This window comes from Nansenia antarctica (genome assembly GCF_963989245.1).
Source record: "Nansenia antarctica genome assembly, chromosome: 2".
In the NCBI taxonomy this organism is placed as follows: Eukaryota; Metazoa; Chordata; class Actinopteri; order Argentiniformes; family Microstomatidae; genus Nansenia; species Nansenia antarctica.
In genome coordinates, this window is record NC_137675.1 from 47,482,445 (window position 1) to 47,504,771 (window position 22,327).

Below are 22,327 nucleotides of genomic sequence, written 5' to 3' on the forward strand. Positions count from 1 at the left end.
GAGGGGGTGTTATGGTTTGGGCATGTATAGTTGCCACAAGAACTGACTAAGTTGTACAGAAACATAGTGTCTGCTCGAGTACAAGCAAATGTCTCCAAATTAATTGGGTTGTGCTTCATCATACAGTGACAAGGACCCCAAACATACTGTATAGCAACTAGGACGTTTTTCAGACTGGAACGTTCTTGGCTGGCCATGTCATCTAAACATTTACATTTAATTGAACATGCATTAAATGTCCTGATGATAAAAAGCTGAAACCTCAAAACAAACAACAATTGAAGATGGCTGAAATACAGGCCTGGCAGAGCATCATCAGAGAATATACCCAGCATCTGGTGGGGTCAATGGGTCACAGACAGGCAGTTATTGCAGGCAGAGGATTGTCGACCAAATACTAAACATGAGTGCTTCATTTGGACATTATATGAATTTTTCACATTTTGGAGCCCTGAAATAGGGGGTAAATGGTGAACCCAATCTGAAAGAAAAACATTGAATTAAAGCCGAGAATCTCTACTTTGACCCCCTAGTAATTGTTTGATTGCAAATCCAAAGTGTTGGAGTATAGAGCTAAAAGAAGACAACATTTCCAATACGTATGGACAGGGCACTGTAGATGTGCAATTTTCTGGAGCTTTAAAAGGTGCAATCCATGAAATGTCCAATTCTAAATCGTGAATTTTTACATTGAAAGAGTTATTTCAAAAGTAAATGGTGTTTTGTTCCCCATATCAGCAAACTGTATCTAATCTACTGTATGTATACATTTTCTTCATTTGAAAGTAATACAATATAAACTCTCAAATTAAATGTTTCAACGCTTTCATATGATCAAATTCATACAGTACGTCAAATTCTTTAGGGATATGTTTCAGAGGTTTGTATCAGCATTTGTAGAAGACACGACACTGAATGCACCTTTAAGTACACAAGGTGGGCAGATCCACAATCAAATGAAGCAGAAGTTATCCAGAGTTCCTGACCTCCCAACATGCACTGATACTCCAATATTTGGGTCCATGAGGCTGAGTGACAGGTAGTGACAAATAATCCTCCAAACACACATTTGAAAATACTCCACATGCGCAACTAAGCAATCGGTACACTTCTGTTTCTATTGCTAATATAATGAGTTCTTAATTCAACAATGAAGAACATTACATTATGTAAAGCTCTCAGCTCAAACTACCTCATGGAAAAATATTATGTTTTCCTAAAGAGAGGGGTCTTTTGTCTTTGTTCCTGTCCATGCTATGGTAAAACAGCGGTCCCCTCTTCTTTTTTCAAAATGTGTTACTTATGGCTGTACTGCAGCTTATATAGAAGTCATGTTTTCATACAGCACTTGCATTGCTCAGCATGTATACATTGAAAAACAACCCGACTGAAAACGAATATCCAGAAAAGCAGAGGTCAAAGGTCATATTTCGGATTCTCTCCGAAATGACCTCTGGTCCAGACCATTGGTGGCCTGCATTCTCTCTATTTCTGGCAACCTGTCACCATCCTTCTCCTCCTCCTCGTCCTCGTCCTCGTCTTGGCTGGTGAAGGCCATCTCGTTCTCATAGCAGAAGGCATTGGCGCTGGGCGTCGGTAACTTGTTCTCTTCCATGTCCTTGGCACTGCAGCGGGGGGTGGATGGCACTTCAAAGGTTTTGTGGAAGTGTGCGTAATCCACTTTGTACTGGCTGTTCTCTTCAAAGAGGACAGGCTCAAAGCGATGACCCCACAGGATCTCTGTGGACAGGTAGGAACTGCGAGCCTGTGCAGTCATGGCGGTGGCCTCCACCATTCCTTCAAGTATGACCACGATCTCAAACTCTGACGTCTCTAGTTCTTGCTTACTGATGCCAAACAGGGGGCTTTCCTCATCGATCTCATGCAAGATGGTAAGGGGCGAAACCAGGAAGAGTCGGTCGATGCCTTTGTCGTATCCTACATTTATGTCGATCTGGTCAAGGGGGATGTACTCACCTTCTTCAGTGACACGGTGCTTGATCAGCTGTGCTCGGACATGAGCCTCCACGATGTGGCTCTTTCTGAGGTTCCCCACCCTCCACATGAGGCAGAGCTTTCCGTCCCGCATGGCAATCACCGCATTATGGCTGAACAGCAGAGTCTGTGCCCGCTTCTTGGGCCGTGCCATTTTAGCCATGATGGCTCCGATCATGAAGGAGTCAATGATGCAGCCCATGATGGACTGGAAGACAACCATGAATACGGCTACGGGGCACTCCTCTGTCACACAGCGGAAGCCATACCCAATGGTGGTCTGGGTTTCCACTGAGAACAGGAAAGCAGCCACAAAACTGTTGACCTGCAGGACACAAGGGATGAAGCCGTCTACACCGGCATTGTCCATGTCACCATGTAGCAAAGCGATCACCCAGAAAGCCAAACCGAAGACCAGCCAGGACACCACAAAGACCAAGGAGAAAACCACAAACATGTAGCGCCAACGGATGTCCACGCAGGTAGTGAAGATGTCAGAGATGTAGCGTTGCGACTTCTCATCCATGTGTGAGAATTGGACGTTGCACTGCCCATTCTTGTTGACAAAGCGGCTCCGGCATTTGTGGCGGGTGTGAATCTTGCCGTTGCCAAAGCCGTTGCTCACGGCAGCCATGGTGCTGAGTTGCAGGCCTTCTTCCTCTGAGGACACGATGCTGTAGCGGTGAGCCCTGCCCACGCTCATTCCCGAGACAGGCTCACCCAGGGATTGGCAGGCAGTCGTACCTCCCGTTGAGTGGTCAAGAGATGGGCATGCACTGGGCTCACAACAAGGCAGTTCCCCCCAAAGCAGCTGTCCAAGTGAGGCATAGGGGTCCCAGGAACACCCTTTACGTCCTGGGGAGGGAGGAGGAGAAGCCAAAGGTTAGATGACAAGTACAATAGTCACACACTTAGAGTTTGCATCCGTTTGTAGTGGCCTTAAAGGGATAATTCTGGGTTTTCAATGTTAGACCTTATTTTCATAGTGCTTGCATTTAGTACCATACCAGTGTACATGAACGGGATCACCTGTATTCTATCAAAAGCACAGACAGCTTACAATACATCTCCACGCAAAATGTAAAACATGATTCAGTTATCAGTGGTTCCATCCAGAAAATGTCTGTCAATGCATCTTTGGTCTAGCTGCTTCAACCAAATGACGTTGTCCGTGTTGTTAACGTCAAGTGAGGAACAAGTTGTATGCTTCGGTGTGTTGATGTAATAAAAAATGTGTTCCAAACCGAGACCAAAACAGGAAGTATTCTCAGTTTGAATAATATAGCCCACAAGATATTGGCTGTAGAATTTATTGCAGAGATGTTTTTAAGTAGTCATACATACAGATGAACCATTTATGTATGCTGGTATGGCTAAATGCAAGCCCGGAGCCAGCCAAAGAATACACTCCAAGTAAATAGAATATGAGGTCTAACATAGACAAATCTGAACTAGCCCTTCAATGCAGTACCTCAGCACTGCGCTAGGTATGTTACTGTTTTATTCACAACATACAATGTTGCATGGATACAGTATCCAGCAGCACTGGACATGCTCACTCCATGCTCACTGATGCAGTATTTATTTTTCAAAAATGTCTTGAGTGAATTGCACATCAGCACTACAATCACCAGGGCCCAGTAGTTCAAAACGTTTAATCCCTATGGCCCAATAGCTCAAAACTTTTAATCCCTATCTGATCGGATCGGATTTGGATTTTGGGTAGTTCAAAACCAAAAAAACAGGATTAGGATCACTTTGATATCCGATCAGATCAGGAAATCAAATCCAAGCTTTAATCTGGATCAAATCTTCAAAACGGGTAGTTCAAACCGACAACACAGGATTGGGATCAGTTTGATCCCAAAAAACTGGGTTATCTTGATCCCACCAGAGGGGTGGATTTCCAGTGGATTACCAGAGCAAAATGTAGTATACAATTTATTTAAAAATATGTTTCAATATAAATAAGATGGCAAAGGTTGTTAACTGAAATAATACCCAATTTTTAGCCTTCATGGCAAATCAATTTTATTTTTCATTTTTTGGTCACGTTTGTGGTGGCCTATTTTGTTTTCAACCAAATGTTGATGACATAAATGTTTATGCTCATAAAAGTATCACAACAAAGATTGTCAATCACAAATGTAATTTAGATTTTAAAAATAATAATTAGACATTATAGATGTCTCTGCAATGTGGTCTCTTGTCTTCCTTGTATTATTTTTCATATCCACTAGATGGAGATTGGTAGGATTACAGTAAAGCACTGATATTCAAGTTCTATTAATCTAGAAAAGTCTGATTCTGGATCAGGGTGATCCTATCCTGAATTGCTTTGAAATACTCTGACAAAATCTGTCCAAGTTGTCTGATCCTTGATGAAATACCCATAATGAAACGCTTTGACCCAGGGATACTTAATTTCTTTAACTGCAGGGCCATTTTCACCTGAGCAGTCGGTCAGAGAACCACAACATTGTAAATTAATTAACTACAAATTTACTAAGATCAAATTACCCTTCTACATGATTAAAAGCTTCCTTCTAACACAAATGAATTAAATAATAGCAGTTGTTCTTATGTTGCTGTTCTCAAGCAACAAAAGGTCAAATGTAAATGTGTCCATTGTGGAATCTATATATGATACAAATTAAAAGTTTGATTGTTCCATAATTTTTTCGGGTCTGGTCATTTTTAATTTGCTCCATTGTTCAACTTAAAGTAGGTCTCTCACTCTTATGGTATCGTACAGAGTGTGGTTTGTTCCTCTCATGTAACAAATTGATAGTTTATTTTGCTCGCATACTGCACTGTGAGGTAACTGTAGCTACTGAATCCTTTACTTGATGCTGGTTGGATCGAGCCAAGGAATGCTTTTACTATTCAAACATATCCTTAGCACTCTACTTCCCTCTTGTGGTGACACTAACAGTGTTTCATTTTGTCATTGTCACTGAGGCAGTGATGTAGTGCGAGGACAATGGTGTGGCAGTAAGTGGCACGTTCTGAAGTATGATTTCATCAGCAAAGCTAATACCATTTCCTCTCAGCCTCATCAACTCAGTGGCTTTCAACTTTATTTGAAGCATCATGTCATCACTACAATGGTGTTTCGTACTCTGTCACTTGGCTCCGTACGTAGCAGCAGATGTTGCTAATTAAACCAAGTTCACACTCTTTCTTTCTTGTGAAAATTCTAAGCAGCAATCAGCTGGGGTCTTCAGATATCTTAGTAGTACTGTGGTACTGAGGCTCTTATGATAGCAATGTTTTACATTCCTCAGCAGACAAGTGTAAAATGTTCTATGATCAATTCAGTACCTGCATTTCTATTCAACTAGGAATAGCAAATAATGTTCTATAAGGATATTTGGTATCCCTTTATTTTATAGCCTGGTATTAGGAGGTAATTTACTGCTGCTGTTGCTTTCAGATTCACTGACTAGTACCAGGTAGTTACATCATTATTTTCCTGCAGTTGATTTACAGGTTTGACAAAGTATGAAATACTGCTCAACAAAGTTGAATATTTTTCCATCCTGTCAACTTCAATACCCTGAATACCATAGACTACTGTTAATGAAATTATAATTATGTCCACCAATAAGATTTCAACTACCATTGCCCTACAGTTTGTGTTTTACAAGACTGACACATAACTCTTTTAGAGTTATAGGATATTTATTTAGAAGCCCTCCACCTACCAACACATTCCCCAAGTCTTGCTCTAGGCACTAGTGTCTAAACATTGATTTATTTCTCTAATTATAGCTGCCAGTCTCACTGAGCCACCTTCAACAGATCAGAATACACATCGTTCTAAATGCATTTCATTTCAACATCAAGTACAGCTCATTTTAAAACAACACAACTACAGCACATCTGATGTCTACAGAACGACAGCTGAATTGATAATTGGTTTGTTGACCACATCATCCTTTGCCTCAAAACAAAAACCTCATTAAACCAAGTTAAGTAGAGGGATCTTGATCTGTTGATGGCTGTAAAGAGTGGCTAAGATGCTGCCATGGACACAGATAACCGAGACTACCGTCTATTAAGACAGTAATGTGGAACATTGCAATTGTTGGGGATTGTGGATGCGTGAGTCTCTACAGGTAACATAAAGGTCCTGTGCCGTATAATTGGACACCATGGCCCTGTGGCCACTTAGGGACCCACTCAGGAGTGGGTTCCCAAAATTTGATATTCGGACACAGAATGTGGATGATACAACTTCAATTAGAGCTTGAATTTGAGCAAATAACTAGCTATTCATTTTCTGGAATGGTTTCTCCTGCCCTGTCCCCTTTCCTCTCCTGTATCCTGCCATGTCCCCTTTCCTCTCCTGTATCCTGCCCTGTCCCCTTTCCTCTCCTGTATCCTGCCCTGTCCCCTTTCCTCTCCTGTATCCTGCCCTGTCCCCTTTCCTCTCCTGTATCCTGCCCTGTCCCCTTTCCTCTCCTGTATCCTGCCCTGTCCCCTTTCCTCTCCTGTATCCTGCCCTGTCCCCTTTCCTCTCCTGAATCCTGCCCTGTCCCCTTTCCTCTCCTGTATCCTGCCCTGTCCCCTTTCCTCTCCTGAATCCTGTGCTTTCTTGAAATACCAGAGAAGTAGCTCTTCTCTGATTGTTACAAAAATAACTGTTCCGTCTGGTGTCTTGCCACCATAAATGAAGTATTTTTGGTTTCCACCATGTGGCATAACAGTCAGAGAGACTCTACAAGCACCCCCCCCCCCCACACACACACACACACACAGACACACACACCCACATACCCTTCAGACAGACAGAGGGAGGGAGGAAATGGATGCTGGTGTAAAGGCTGTTTCTTTGGTTACTCAAAAGTCTGCCAAAAGACACAGTCATCTCTCCAAGATCAAGAGAAACATCCTCTAATGCTTTCACTGTTGTTACTGTGGGTATTTTCTAAAGTTCTTCTCTTTTTGTAATTTGATAGTGGCAGCCAGCAGGTGGAACTGTTGTCTTAATGATGCTTACACAACAGTTCCGACCAAGTAATTTGATTGGATTTGATTGGACAAGAGGCATTCCATGAGTGCTGATATACTGTACAGTAAAACAGCACTGGGACTGAATGTTTGTGTTCAGGTTACTAGGCAACAATCCAGTTGCGGAGCCAAAATAAATGATTAAATAAACAAACAAATCATAATCTGTTGTTGCTTATTACTGTTAACTAATACATTTCGCTGTAGAACTGTTGTATAAAAGCAACATCACACTCGAGGTCGTGCTGTTATACTGAATATCAGCACGGCTGATATTCAGTATAACAGCACTCCCTCTCGTGTGATATTGCTTGATTGTTCCTCTAAATATGAGTACCAAAAAAATGTGTTTAAAAAAATGAGTGTAAAAATGTGTATGTGTATGTAGAGAGTGTCCTGTGTAAGTAATAGGACAGTGAAGCATGTTCTCTTCTCTCTTTCTCTTCATCTCAAAAGTTTGGATTTGAAATCAAACAATTTAAGAAGCTTGTGTGCAGGCAGTTCAGGCAGGGTACTGGTACTCTAAGGTCAGGTGATGGACAGCTGATGCACATGTATGCAAAAACATCCATCACATGTTCAGGGACAAGGCTTAAAAGCTTTAAGTTTGCAACACTCCACCATGGCTATGAAAGTAATACTTGTTGGTCATCCTCTTACCATCATCTGATTGGAGTTAGCTAAGCCCGATCTACAGAACCCAACTTTGGATGTTTCCAGAGAGAAAATCAAAAAGTCCTGTTAGGATCTGCGCTGTGCCCCGCTGCCCTCATCAGAACCAAGGAAGGTTTATGTATTTATTGTCTCATTATCTTCTCTTGCAGGTTCAGATGTTACACATGTCGGTAAGGCCGACGGGCAGCAGTTGAGGAGTTTACATAGAGAACTGGTTTAAGATATCTTCAGTATAATCATGTGGGTGTGCAGTACCAGTTAAATATCAAAAGGTCTTGGGGTTCATTATTTAAAGTTCTAGACTTTCTAGCAACTGAGCAAGCTGTGCAAGGTTAACAACCTGCTGCTAAACAAGTCAAAGACCCAGGAATTCATCGTAGACTTCAGGAGGAAAAAGTCCGAGATCCAGCCCCTGCTCATCGATGGAGAGAGCGTGGAGAGAGTCTCAACCCTCCGATTCCTGGGACACAACACGCGGGATGACCTGGCCTGGAAGGACAACACAAAAGGCACCATCAAGAGGGCACAACAGCGGCTATACACCCTGAGATGCCTCAGGAAAGAACACAACAAGCAGGAGATACTGGTGGCCTTCTACCACGGCGCAGTGGAGAGCATCCTCACCTTCGGCATCTCCAACTGGTTCCACAGCTGCACAACAGCGGAGAGAAACGCGCTACAGAGAGTCGTGAGAACAGCACAGAAGATCACCGGCGCCCCCCTCCCCTCTCTGGAGGAGCTGTACAACACACGCTGTCTCAGGAGGGCCTCCAAGATCTCCAGGGACCCGACCCACCCTGGGCACGTACACTTTGTCAAGCTGCCCTCGAACAGGAGGTACAGGACCCCGGCCGCTAAGACAAACAGACTGAAGGACTGCTTCTACCACAGGGCCGTCAAGGCCCTGAACACAGAAAAGGCCTAAGTTCTGGGCCCAGGACAGTCCGGACGGATTGTATGGCAGCTAGTGCTGAGGCACAAACATGTACATTTTCAAGCCTGCAAACTGTTACACTTTAAAATAATGTGAAAAATACTCTTGTGCAATATGACAACCCTAGTTGACTATCTGTGCAGTATAGTACAGTGGATTGTGTACATAGCCTTTATTGATGTAAACCAGCTCCTTACCTTCTTGTGATTTTATGCTTTTATGCTTTTTCTAAAATGTGGTTTTTTTTTCCCTTTCCTAACACCAGGGGAGCCACCCCTCCTAAATGTCGTTGTTTGGTACCTGTACTGTAGCAATGACAAATAAAGTCCATTCCATTCCATTCCATTCCATTCCACTTGCGAGTTGTTTTTTTGTTTTCTAGCTTCAACAATGTAACCATGTGGGTTTCTGGGTATTTTTTATGTTTGGTGTAGTTCAGTGGTAAACGACAGAGCTAGCTTATATTAAGAAGGTGCTAACCAGTAGATAGCAGTGGCCTCTATGATGAACCATTGTTTTCAGCTCACTTCATGGTTACCAGGTCATGCATTTTAGGACTGAGGCATCATGTGACATTGACTGTTTCGGTGCCCAATCATTCATGCAATAATTGTTAATTACTGTGTTGTTGTAATGATTACTAGGCTAAGAATGGCCTTAAATATCCTGTACTTTGCAGGAAGTAATATCTGACTCAACACGTGACTTATGGGGTTTTATAATATTAGGGAGGATGTGTTGTTCGGGAGACATTTAATTTAAATTGCATTGAAGTGGTTATATTCGTTGCACTGATGATTGTCTATCTTCATGCTGTTTACTAATGACAACATTGTGGGGCTGGGGCAACATGACTCATAAATGTGAACATAAATGTTGAAGTGCCAATATTTCTGTCCATAACTGTATATGACTGTATATGAATGAAATCGACAGTGGTTTCAGTTTTAAATCATCTAATAGGGCCTACAGTATACAGATTATTTAGGAACATGTACAGTAGGTAACTCAAATGTCAAATATGAATTAAGCAATATCACACGAGAGGGAGTGTGTTATACTGAATATCAGCACGGCTGTGATTCGGTCGTAGGTACGAGGCCGCAGGCCGAGTACAACTGAACTTCAAATGGACTGTTGCCTAGTAACCTGAACACAAACATGTAGTCTAATTAACGGTCATTTAGTAGAACATCTGTGCGGCGGAGTGATACATATAGTTAAAAGTCCCAGTGCATTTATACTGTATATCGTAACTCATGGAATGCCTCTTGTCCAATCAAATTACTTGGTCGGAACTAACTGTTGTATAATTGGTCAGTAGCGATAGTGCACGGCTACCGCAACTTGGTTACAGCCTGTGCCGACCAGTCATTATATAAATGAAACAGATAGAATTGTTTCAATGTTTTGAGAATTTACTGAAGACACTATCCGTCATGCAACAACAACAAAAATTAAATAGCGGGCTCTTATGCTCCTTGATGCTGAAGAAGGGGAGCAGGGCAGTAATTACAACTGAAAGGGAGTCTGTTTCAAATAGGTCATTTAATTCGATTTTTGTGGTACCAGTTGCTTTTTCTGCAATAAATGTGGACAGAAATGCATTCAGTTCCTATAGCAAACTATAGTCTATCCTAAAGTGAGACATTTATAAATACTAAAATGTATATTACGCATGGTTAGTCACATCTACTTCAATGCATGGTAAGATGATTGCAATGAACTTGAGACACCTAAACTTGCAGAGACACACATGACTATATGCAGACGCTGCACTATTGCCAAATGACTCAAGGATCATATGAGCGTCTTAATGCCAAGAATAGACCCACGGCGGTGTTAGATGTTTCTCAGCAGAGGGCCCTGGTATGTCCTAAGAGGAGGAAATACATACAGTAGAAGTTGCCAACCTACAAGGTTAGTCCCAACACTTAGTCTTAGTTAGTCCCAACACTTGAACACAGGGGTGTTATGTATATTACCACAGCTTTCTTTCTTTCTTTCTTTATTCGGTCTACTACATGCAATCATTTTACAAAACAAAATTCTACAAACAGACTACCACAACAACTACAACATAAAAGACAAATACCGTGACATAAAAGTAAAAACTAGACATAAACCAGAAAAGTGTAAGAGATGGAAAAAGTCAGAAACTATAGTGCCCCCAGGCCTCAGTCTCTCCAGGCCTCAGGGTAGCATTCCTGAGCAGTTTTGTTCCTCTCCATTTGCTCAGTTTGTAATGACATCCTAATCTACACAGTGTCTTATTGATTCCTATGCAAATCAGAGACCAGGGGGCTATTCCACGTACGTTGGATTAGTATATCCGCGATTAAAATAAAAGCCTTGTTCAGGCAACTTGTGATTGGGATTCAAGCCTCAAGTGATTCCTTGAACGAGAATCAGCCTTGTGTCATCAGTGTTCACAGAACACCGGTTTCGAAATACTCGATTTGGGCGCGTGCACGCAGACATAAAGAGCCCAGAAGAGCCGATTGTCAAAATGAAGATACTAGACTGCGCAGCGGTCCTACTTATTGATCTTTATGAAGACGAAAATAAGATGTAAAATAGTGCCGCAATTAACAAGGAGAGGGAAATGGTTTGGCAAGAAATTGCTGACCGATTAAATGCGTAGGTCATACTAGCCCCTACTTATTGTTATATGTTCATATTTTAATAAATGAATATTCACTACTGTGGTGATATCAGCAGCAGGCTACATACAGACATATTGTCATAATGGCATAGTGGTATTAACTGCTGCCATGGTATCAATTCGTCAGTTTAACATGGTGGTTCAAATCTCTCTTCTGACACCCTTTTTACTGCATTTCATTGTCTGAATCTAATCTAAAATATCATCTAAAAAAGTATGTAGGCTATAAAATTATGGTGTAGGCTAATTTACAAGAACTGACACGATAACAATGTTTTTTGAAGCCTTTCTGACTAGTAAATTATGTTCTTCTAACTGGACCCTGAATTTGGCATAGATCATTTTTTCTTATGATTACTGATGGATAGATGATTCACATAGACAGATATATATTGTAAATCGATTTGAATGAAGGCTTCGGTTAAATGTAAAAAAAATAAACATTCAATTATATAAAAAATAAACATTCAATTATATTGAACCGGCAACCTTCAGACCTCCAGCTGGCTGCCTTAACCCCTGCACCAAACATACACTGTGATGATGTCAATGCAAGTTGATAGGCATACCTATTTTTTTACACTTTTTTATTTATTTATCTATCTATCTATCTATCACACTTTCAAAATATCAAGTTATCTATCACACAACCAAAATATCAAGTTATCTATCACACAATCAAAATATCAAGTTATCTATCACACAATCAAACTACCTATCTATCTATCTATCTATCTATCTATCTATCACACTTTCAAAATATCAAATTATCTATCTATCACACAATCAAACTATCTATCGCGTAAAAAGTGACTGTCGTTCGGGATGTAGTTTCCGCCTGTGAGACATTTTTGACGCACGTATTACCTAAACCAGCCTGTAAACCTGGTCACTACCAGGTTTGTTCTGAAGGATTGGTTGCATAGCAACCAAGCAGCAAAATATTTGAGCCACATTGATGGAACGGAACGCGAGCTGAAATTGCCCGGATCTGATTTAAACCTGGATCGGATTTAATTGGCTTTGTAGGAACAGGCCCCAGATTTCAGATTAAATATTCTTCTTGCATTAAAATTGACTCAATTCAACTTATTGAGTGATTTGTTCATGACATTTTTTGCATTTTAGCAAATGTTAAGAGTGTCATAGCATCTGAATAGTTATATATACTGTATATATATATATTGAAATACAGAAATACATGTATATATATACATGTATTTCTGTATTTCAATTTTTATACAATACATTTACTGACATTTTTAAAAACATGTTTTCACTTTGTAATTTTCACTTTGACATAATATTGTGTGTGGATTGATGGCAATTACATTTTTTATTTAATACATTTTAAATTGAGTCTGAAGGGGTCTGAATACCTTTCCAGAGGGCACTGTCTGTAAATGCCCTGTATATGTGTCCAGGCTAACTCTTTCCACTGAGTACAAGGCTGTGACAGCATGTTCTTCTAGGTAGAATAATGATGACACAGTTGAGAGTAAGGTACTGTATCCAATCATATTGTTGTCTGTATGAGATATTTCTTCAATTGATATTCATTATTTAGTAATGTTGTTGTTGTTGTTGTTGTTGTTGTTGTTGTTGTTGCTGTTATTATTATTATCTCAGAATAACAGTTTTCAAAAACAAAACATAGTCAGCAAGAGGAAATTAGGGTAAGAATTTAGGATGATGAGCGACTGAGAGGTAAACAGACAGACACACAGATAGACAGAGACAGACAGACAGACAGACACACACACCCACACACACACACACACACACACACACACACACACACACACACACACACACACACACACACACACACACTCTGTACACGTCTGACTGAGTCTCAGTGCAATGCATCAGGTCCAGTGAGATGATTCAGCAGCTTGTTGTAATATGACTCTAATGACCCTCTACTCCTGACGTGTGCTCACTGGCTAACACACACAACGCCCCGTCCCCTTTCCCACATTGCACATCCAGTGTTCAAATAATTCCTTCAAAACAATTGACCTCAACATTCATTTTGCAAGTGTCAATAAAATTATGACATGAAATAGAATGCACATACTACACTGAGGGAATAATTAACCAATGCCATTTGTGACAGCAGCTGGTGAAAGCGGGAACAAGTCGGCAACCGATCAAAATGTTCGGACTGTTAAAATAAATGTCAACGTTGTACAAAATCAATGACACACTCACGAGTCAAGCCAAAACATTGCAATGCAAAGGATTCGGTGAGTAATCCTCACTACTCTACACTAACTAGGTGCTAGGTTTTGGCATGTATAGCTGCCACTAGAACTGGATCACTTTATCTCATCTTAATTAATTATCATGATTGTAACTGCTGACAGCATTTCCTGAAATTCCAGGTTTTAGGAAAAAATACCTCAAAACAAACAATAACTGAAGATGGTTGCAGTACAGGCCTGGCAGAGCATCACCAGAGAAGATATCCAGTGTCTGGTGGGGTCAATAGGTTGAAGACTTGCATGCAACTGATTGTCACCAAATACTAAACATGAGTGCTTATTTTGGACATTCAATAAATCTGTCCCATTACTTGGTACCCTGAAATAGGGGGACTCTGCATAGAAATTGGTGTAATTTCAGAATGTTGAAACCAATATGTACGCATACCATGAAAGCTTAGAATGTCATTTTTATTTTAAATAGTAACTGTTTGATTTCAAACCCAAACTTTTGGAGTGGAGCCGAAAGATGAAAAAATGCTTCACTGTCCTATTATGTACACAGGGCCCTTTCTATGGGACAGCTGGAGTATTACACACGTGGTTGGAAAGTGAGGATGGCTCAAGAGGGGAAATCTGGGATGGGAGGTCTTAGGGCATGTTTCAGGATAGGGAAAACTTTAGGGGAGGGACAACAGAGGACAATCAAGTACATCTCAGGGACACTCTCTATCAGTGTGATTATTATGGTCATTTCTGGTAGAAATGTAGCAGGATTCATGGTAATTATTGTAGAAACCTGTGTATTATTATGGTAATTGGTAAAACAAGTATAGCTAGCTATAACTGTTTAGCAGATCAGAAGAAAAGAAGACCAGATTTAACATGGTTAAGCGTATCAGATGTATTGTTCCACAGTGTGAGATGAAGTTGCATGGAGAAGGGAATGGGGGAGGGGTGAAATTAACTTTTGTCATGGGCCAAAAAAATCAAAAGGGGTGACAAAATGATTTAAAAACAAATTTGATCCTGTTGTTCAAACTGTCAAAATAGATCTGTTAGGGAGGTGGATCCTCCTGAAGATTACGTGACACAGTCTGATCATTTGGTCCGCATGTCAGCAACCAAACAAAACGTTCGGACTTTTCTTTTGAAACACGGAACTACTGTACATTTCAACGTTGTTGAGAATCACAACACAAAATCACTAGTCAAGCCAAAATACTGCAACGCAATGTATTCGGTGAGTAATGCTACCTAGTTAATTATAACACTACTTTACATTGTTAGCAGGCTCACAAAACAAGCTGTGTTAGTTGACTAGCAATGTGTCATTGATTTTCAACAACGCAGAAATGTATTCACATTTTTCAAAAAAAAAGTCTGATCATTACATCGGATCCCGACATGAGGACCAAAGCATTAGAACGTGTCACATATGATATGAGGACCAAAGCATTAGAACGTGTCACATGAGGACTAAATAATGATGATCCACTTCTACATCTACATCCACTAATGATTACTTATTTGAGTATATCTATAACAATAGATTGGGTTTATAATCCACAAATGATCCTTTATTATGGTAGGGGTTTATTATTATGGTAGGGGACTACAACACAACTTGAAGTACATCAATGGACTGTAGGCTAAATCAAGCTCATCATCTTGACTAGCTTGTGTCTTTCTCTTGCGCACCAACAGTTTAAAAAGTATTAGTATTAGATGCGATCGGACCACCATCTAGTTGGCCTTCAAATAACTCTAACAGAATTTACAGAATTCCCGCCTAGATGGGAATACTGGAAATCTTTTGAATGGCATTGTATTCTTTTTTTTAAGTTCTTTTTTTTTTGAGTGGGGCAGTCCCACTCATATTTTTCATTTGTATTGACAGATACAGTTTAGATTATGACAGGAAGGATGGGTGAGAGAGAGAGGAGGGATGACATGCAGGATATGTCCCCGGCCGGAATCGAACCGGGGACCCTGCGGTTACATGGTCGACGCTTAACCCGCTACGCCACCTAAGCGCCCCGGCATTGTATTCTTAACTAAGACAAAATATTTCATAACTGACTTTTTCTTCCATAATATAGGTGATCCTCCGACTGTGTGGAACCCTTTCAAACATGCCTTCAGAGGTTCAATACTCATCATTAAAACGAAAACAATTCCAGTTAAACGAGATTAGGGTAATAAAAGGAACCTATTCAAGAACGTAGTATATTACAAAAATAAAGCGAATTGGATTGAAAATCAATACAGACAAAAGATGGAGCAAACCATCTATCACCGAATTATATTCTGAAAGAGGAAACGCAATATTTTAAGCATGTGTTTTCTTTTCAGTCTCCTGCCATCTCCCCTCAATGATCAATGATCAATGACCTCTTTCTCAAAATCATTATCAGTACAAAACGCATGTGTGAAAGATTACTACTTCTTAAGGCAATCAAATCAAATCATATCAAGTTTTATTTGTATAGCGCATTTCTCACAAAATGTGACCCAATGTGAGAAAATGTGACATCAAATCTTTTCAGTATATCAAACTTTTTTTAGATACTGAAAGATCTATTACGTTTGAACTATTCCTACAAAAATGGCAAACTATCCATTACACAACAAGAGGGTCTGATTTCCCTATTCCTAAAACGGGATACGGGTGGTCAGTATAAAGACACAGTCTATTTAAAAAAAAACTGGAGGCCCCTTACTGTACAATGTTGTGATGAAAAAATCCTGGCAAAATGTATAGCGCACAGAATGCAGAAAGTCTTACCAGATATTATTCAGCATGATCAGACAGGATTTCAGCATGAAATGCAATGACGATACAATGTAGATATCTTCAGAGAAACCAGGCTTGGACTTCATAGAGGATTTCGAAAAGGCTTTTTAAAATCGTAAAATGGGGTAGAGTTATGTATAGCAATCCCTGGTGTAAAATAATGAATACTTCTCTGACAGTGTTGAACTGTCAATGTCAAGCCCTCTACCTCCAGTTAGCTGGCAGTTTCTCTTTCTCTCTCTCTCTCTCTCTCTCTCTCTCTCTCTCTCTCTCTCTCTCTCTCTCTCTCTCTCTCTCTCTCTCTCTCTCTCTCTCTCTCTCTCTCTCTCTCTCTCTCTCTCTCTCTCTCTGATTACAGGAGTGGAGTCAGGTGTGCGGGGGCCAGGTGACCAGCTGTTCACCATTTCCTCATGAGTTGCCTTGCCATAAATATCCGGTCCAGACTTCACTATGTTGCCAAATCGTAGCTTCAGTTACACTGTTAGTCGCGCTTCCAGCCTTACTAAACATATCTGTTCCACCAGTATCTTTAGATCCTAACCTTTGTTTCTCTGTGACTGCAGTACCTCTGCCTGACTCCTGCCTTCCCCGTCTGCCAGTCTGCCTGCCTGTACACCCCTCTCTGCCTGACTTGCCCGTCTGCCAGTCTGCCTGCCTGTACACCCCTCTCTGCCTCCCCTGCCAACCCCTCTCTGCCTCCCCTGCCTGCCCTGCCAACCCCTCTCTGCCTCCCCTGCCTGCCCTGCCAACCCCTCTCTGCCTCCCCTGCCTGCCCTGCCAACCCCTCTCTGCCTGCCCTGCCAACCCCTCTCTGCCTGCCTGCCTGCCCTGCCAACCGCTCTCTGCCTCCCCTGCCTACTGACCGACCCAACCACTCCCTTGCAATCCAATGGATTCAGTGAGTAATCCTCACTACTCTATACTAACTAGGTAGTAGTGGGGATTACTCACCAAATCCATTGCATTGTAATATTTTGGCTTGACTAGCAAGTGTGTAATTGACTTTCAACGACATTGAAATGTATTACATTTTTTCTGAATAAAGGTCCGAACACATGGTCGGTTGCCGACTTCACAGTTTCACCAGCTGCCGTCACATTTGTTTGCAAAGGTAAGAACATCCACAAATCTTAAGCCATATTTACAAATGATTATGTATTAAAAGAATGGTTTACAAATACAAAAATGGTTTACAAATCAAGAGGTTGCTGTTTGTGTTTTTTGTTTACTGATCATGGTCCACATTTGTGAGTTGTATAATATTATTGGCAGTAATCTAAAATATGGTTCACCTACATTTCAAAAAGACATATTTCCTTACTTTTCATGTTTCCTTACTTTGTTTTAACAAAAACTAGCCAGAACGATCGCAAGGATTAGGGTTAGGGTTATGGTTTGAATCCTTGCGATCGTTCTGGCTCGTAGGGCCTAACCCTAACCCTAACAAATTACTAAACCGAGGGAACAAATTACTAAACAGAGGGAACGGATTACGAAACCGAGGGAACGAATTACGAAACCGAGGGAACGGATTCACACAGCAAATCTTTTTTTTCTACCATGTGACCCCAGGGGGTACATATGCCTGGAATAACACAGAGAACTGCCCATTTCTAAACCGAGTGTCACGGCTTCTAAAATTCTATCCCACTGGATTTGTTTGTTTTCAGCCCAAAGTGTGTTTGTTTCATCCTACTACTGTTTTACTCACCTACTTGTAATCCTCTTAACCACACTCTGATATTAATAGCAGTTTTACTCAGTTCTGAGAGTGTTTTTAGCGGGCGGTGTCTATGCACATAAGAGGCTTCCTCTGCAAACTCGCCATTTGAATTAGACCAGAACTTGTGGTAAATGTGAATCGATCTCCTAGCTCCTAGCCAACATTATCTCCATGAAAAGACAGCCGAGAGATGGCCTGATCGCTAAATTAAGGGAGGACAACAAACGTGCATGCTATTTTCTAATGTCGCCCCAGTCCACACCATTGTGCCAACATGATTCGGGGTGGAGTTACTAAAATGTGAAGGGTCTGTCTCATGAATATCATATATTCATCCATTTTAATATTAATGGCTTAATGACAATATCAATAAAAAAATTACAATGATCAATAATCCCTGCATGCTGGAGAGGCTGTATTAAACACTGTGACTTGTGACTAACTAGTGGGACACGCAACAGTGAGTGGAGTGAGGCACACATAGTACACAGACAGGCAGGCATGCAGGCACCCGCCGGCTGCTTTCATCTGAGATTCACCTGTGCCCAATCAGATTTGACAGCTGTCATTTTAATGTTCTGACATTCAAAATGTAAACCTGCCTTATACAACAGAGGATGACACACACTGAATGGGGACAACATATGCAAATGATGACAGGGCCCTGATAGACGTCAACTTGCGCATTCACCAACCCGCCTCTCATGAGCCTAGGAATGAAACAGTCACCACAGCAACCAGAGAAAGCAGACCCGCTTGCTAGGTCAATTGTTTGAGCAAGCAGAGTATTGGACAGAAAGTTGCACTGCCAGTACAGGACTCTGAGGCAGGTCTGAGGGACAAATCTGGTACATAGAACTGGCAGGATCTGGCCTTGTTTTGTTTTTGAACAAGCTCTGCTCTGCTTGTTCTTTAGTCCACCTGCAGAATGAGGTCAAAGTATCTCTGAGGAATGGAGGACAGGGAGCAGCTGGGGACTGAGGACGAGTGCACCTCCGCCGACATCATGTGTTCACTGTTGACAGTGCCTTCGCTAAGGATTCAGACCCCTTCACTTGTTCTACCTTTTTTGTGTTGTGTTATGGACTCAATTTAAAATGGATTACATTGAAAGAATTTGCCTTCAATCCACACACAATACCCCAGAATGACAAAGTGAAAACAACGTTTTTAGACATTTCAGTAACTGTATTAAAATTGAAATACAGAAATACTTAATGTACATAAATATTCAGACCCTTTGCTATGACACTCTTAAAATGAGCTAAAATACAAAAATGTCATCAACAAAGATAAAAACAAATAAAAAATAAAGTTGAATTGAGGCCATTTTAATGCAAGGATAATAGTTCATGTAATTTTAGAATTAATATATTTGTTTTTATAGGGTCTATGATTTGCAGTCGTTGACCCCAAAGGAAGGCTATGGCTGCTATATAATAAATCATATATATTATGTAGCATATATAGCATATATAAAATGTAATTAAAAAACAGGCTGGGTGGTCTCACCCCTGCAGGTGAGCCTCTCCATGCATATTTGTATGCCTCGGCAAAGCTCGACACAAGTTCCACGGCGCCTCATAACCCACACTCACCTGTTGAGTGGAGGGGAGGGGCTACCACAAATGATTTATTGACTGACTATAGAAGTAGGTTTGGGAAATAAAACTTGGTTGCACTGCCACACAACTCCGTTGTTGTCTTTTCTCAAATGACCATAATATTTATAATCATCGCATTTTCCACAGCAGCGGTCATGTGTACGAGTGCATTGCAAGAATTGTGATTTCATAGAATGAACTGTGTCGGGTTCCTAATGAACCTGCATTTATTTGTTCCAGGTGTAATGCACAAGCCCCCTAGCTATGTTGTGAAGTACTGTAATTAAGAGGCAGGAATAAAAACTATACGGGTCTCTCTTATGCCTTGCGATCACAGCGCCAGCCAACAGATGCTCATCTCCCAAGGCTAAATTAATACGCAGAATTTGATTGATTGGGTTTCCCATTGCTGAGCTCGAAAACATGATTGGTTCATTAGGAGGCATTCACTCCAAGGCTTGTGACTCCTCTGTTCTAAATATGGTCAAACGGTGTTGAAAACTGTCAGCCTTGGGACATAGAAACACATTGTAACCAGGGAGGGTGTGTGTGTGCGTGTGTGTGTGTGTGTGTGTGTGTGTGTGTGTGTGTGTGTGTGTGTGCGTGCGTGCGTGCGTGCGTGCGTGCGTGCGTGCGTGCGTGTGTGTGTGTGAGCGTGTGTGTGAGCGTGTGTGTGAAAGAGAGAAAGAGAGAGGGAGGGAATCTAATCACTGTAGAATTGTAGATGCAAATTCAGAATGCTCTCGGAATAATAGATTCAATTTGCTACGGTTCTCCCAGTTTTGTTTTTATTTTCTTCTGGGTTTTCTTGTTATATCGAGTGTGCACAACTTTCTACCATTACACTACACCTGCCTGTAATTGTTTAGCTGTATATTAGACTGCATATCTCAGAGATAAACTAATTTGCCTGATTGCTGATAACCCCCCCCCCACACACACACACACACACACACACACACACACACACACACACACACACACACACACACACACACACACACACACACACACACACACACACACACACACACACAAAATAAAAAACAGTTTAGAAAAGATTATTCAGCTATGAACACACTTTTTGAAGATGTATGCAGGTGTCCCTCCTTTCATAGTATTAGCATGTAGGCCTACTTGCAATTGAATTGTAATTATACTTTACAATATGCTATTTACTGACTAATAAACAATATATTATGGCACAATAGCATCTCTGATGCAGAGAAATAAGAAAATCAAATCAAATATACATTTAGGTATATATATATTTAGACATACATTTAGGTAATATACAAAGAATTTCTTACATTTAAAAATCATCTCAATAATCCTAAGTAGGAAAATCGTCTCGCCTGTTATGATGGTACCATCTCGTTTTGGTGTTGGTATAGTTTCAGCATTTAAGTACCAAAGTGCAAGCTAATGTCAGTGACTGATTTTTTTAATAGATTTTTTTATCAGTGTGGAAAACTCGGACGGGTCTTACCCCTAAGCAAATTGTAAGTAGGCGCGTTCCGTGTGTGGTGTGTTGTATGGGTGTACTGAAGAAGAGAGCGTGTTGGCTGTGAGTCTCTCGTGCCCTGGTCCAGAGTGGAAGTAGTAGGCCCCATAAGGAATCATGTTCCACCTAGCCTTGACACGGCCCTGTGCCGCTAGGTTGACTGTTGAAGACTGTTGCATGAATATTGCCACTGGCCTATTGTGACAGGGGCCCACGGAAGAGTGGACCGGTGGAGCCAGGGATAACACCAGCATACGCTCCCGCACCCAGGCACGGGACTGTCCACACAAGGACATTCTGAGCATTAGGACAGTTTAGCATTGGGCCATTTTAAGAGTTATTTATTTAATAAAGTGTATCTTCTATTTTTAAATTGCTCTAGCCTCTGTTTCCTCTTGGTATTTCACACGCTGCTCCTCCCTCCCAAAACAAACTCTGTTGGGCTTTTGATTATAAGATTAGCTGAGCTCCTAGGTGCAATAACCTAGCTCGCGTTGTCGGACAACGTGTGTGTATCACTACATGTGTGTATCATTGGACAAGCATGTGTGTTCATCAATTTATTGATTTATTTTTTAAAGGGTTCCAATAGGGTTCTTCGTCTGTTGCTGTGGGAGAAACCTTTGAAGAACCCTTTTGAGTCGCAGGGAGAACCTTTTTCCCTATGTCTATCTATATGACAATATATAATACCGAACATATCGTGGTACAAAGTGCCTATTGCAATACATTCATGAGGAACACAATGTGATTTTTGATGCAACCTATTGATCTTATACGGTATGAACGACAACTGTTCCCAAAATGTCTTCATCTTACTCTCAATGAACTCTGGGAAGTCGATCGTTGTGTAGGCCCACTGGCTTACTCCCCAGGTTAGAGCAGTTTGCAATGCTAGGCGAGAGACAGACAGCTGCTGGTCCTGAAGCCGAATACAAGCATACAAGTAGCTAGAGACTTCTGTTTGTTTTTTTTGACAACCCTCCTCTTCATATAACTGGTTTCTTTCTTCTTCTAGGATGTATACAACTTTTACTGCAGAGATCTGAAAACAACCTGTGCTCCTAATGTTGAGTGACTGGAGTGAGTGAGACACTGTGTGCTGCAGGCAACCCACTCACAAGAGCAAACGCTTTGACCTCGAGACTTGTTGTCATCGTGATGTTCTAGACATGGGTCTTGTCCACAGACAGACACTTTTTTTTTC

At 41.1% G+C, this 22,327-nt stretch overlaps 1 protein-coding gene across 1 annotated transcript; it reads right to left on the reverse strand.

Moving 5' to 3' along the window:
• Positions 1–1,423: 1,423 nt before the first annotated feature.
• LOC308176046 (ATP-sensitive inward rectifier potassium channel 12-like) lies at positions 1,424–2,698 on the reverse strand (the record flags this gene model as incomplete). The annotated part of the gene is made up of 1 exon (XM_080550641.1): positions 1,424–2,698. The coding sequence occupies one exon, from the start codon at positions 2,696–2,698 to the stop codon at positions 1,424–1,426; it is 1,275 nt and encodes a 424-aa protein (XP_080406767.1).
• Between the last annotated feature and the right edge of the window lie 19,629 nt (positions 2,699–22,327).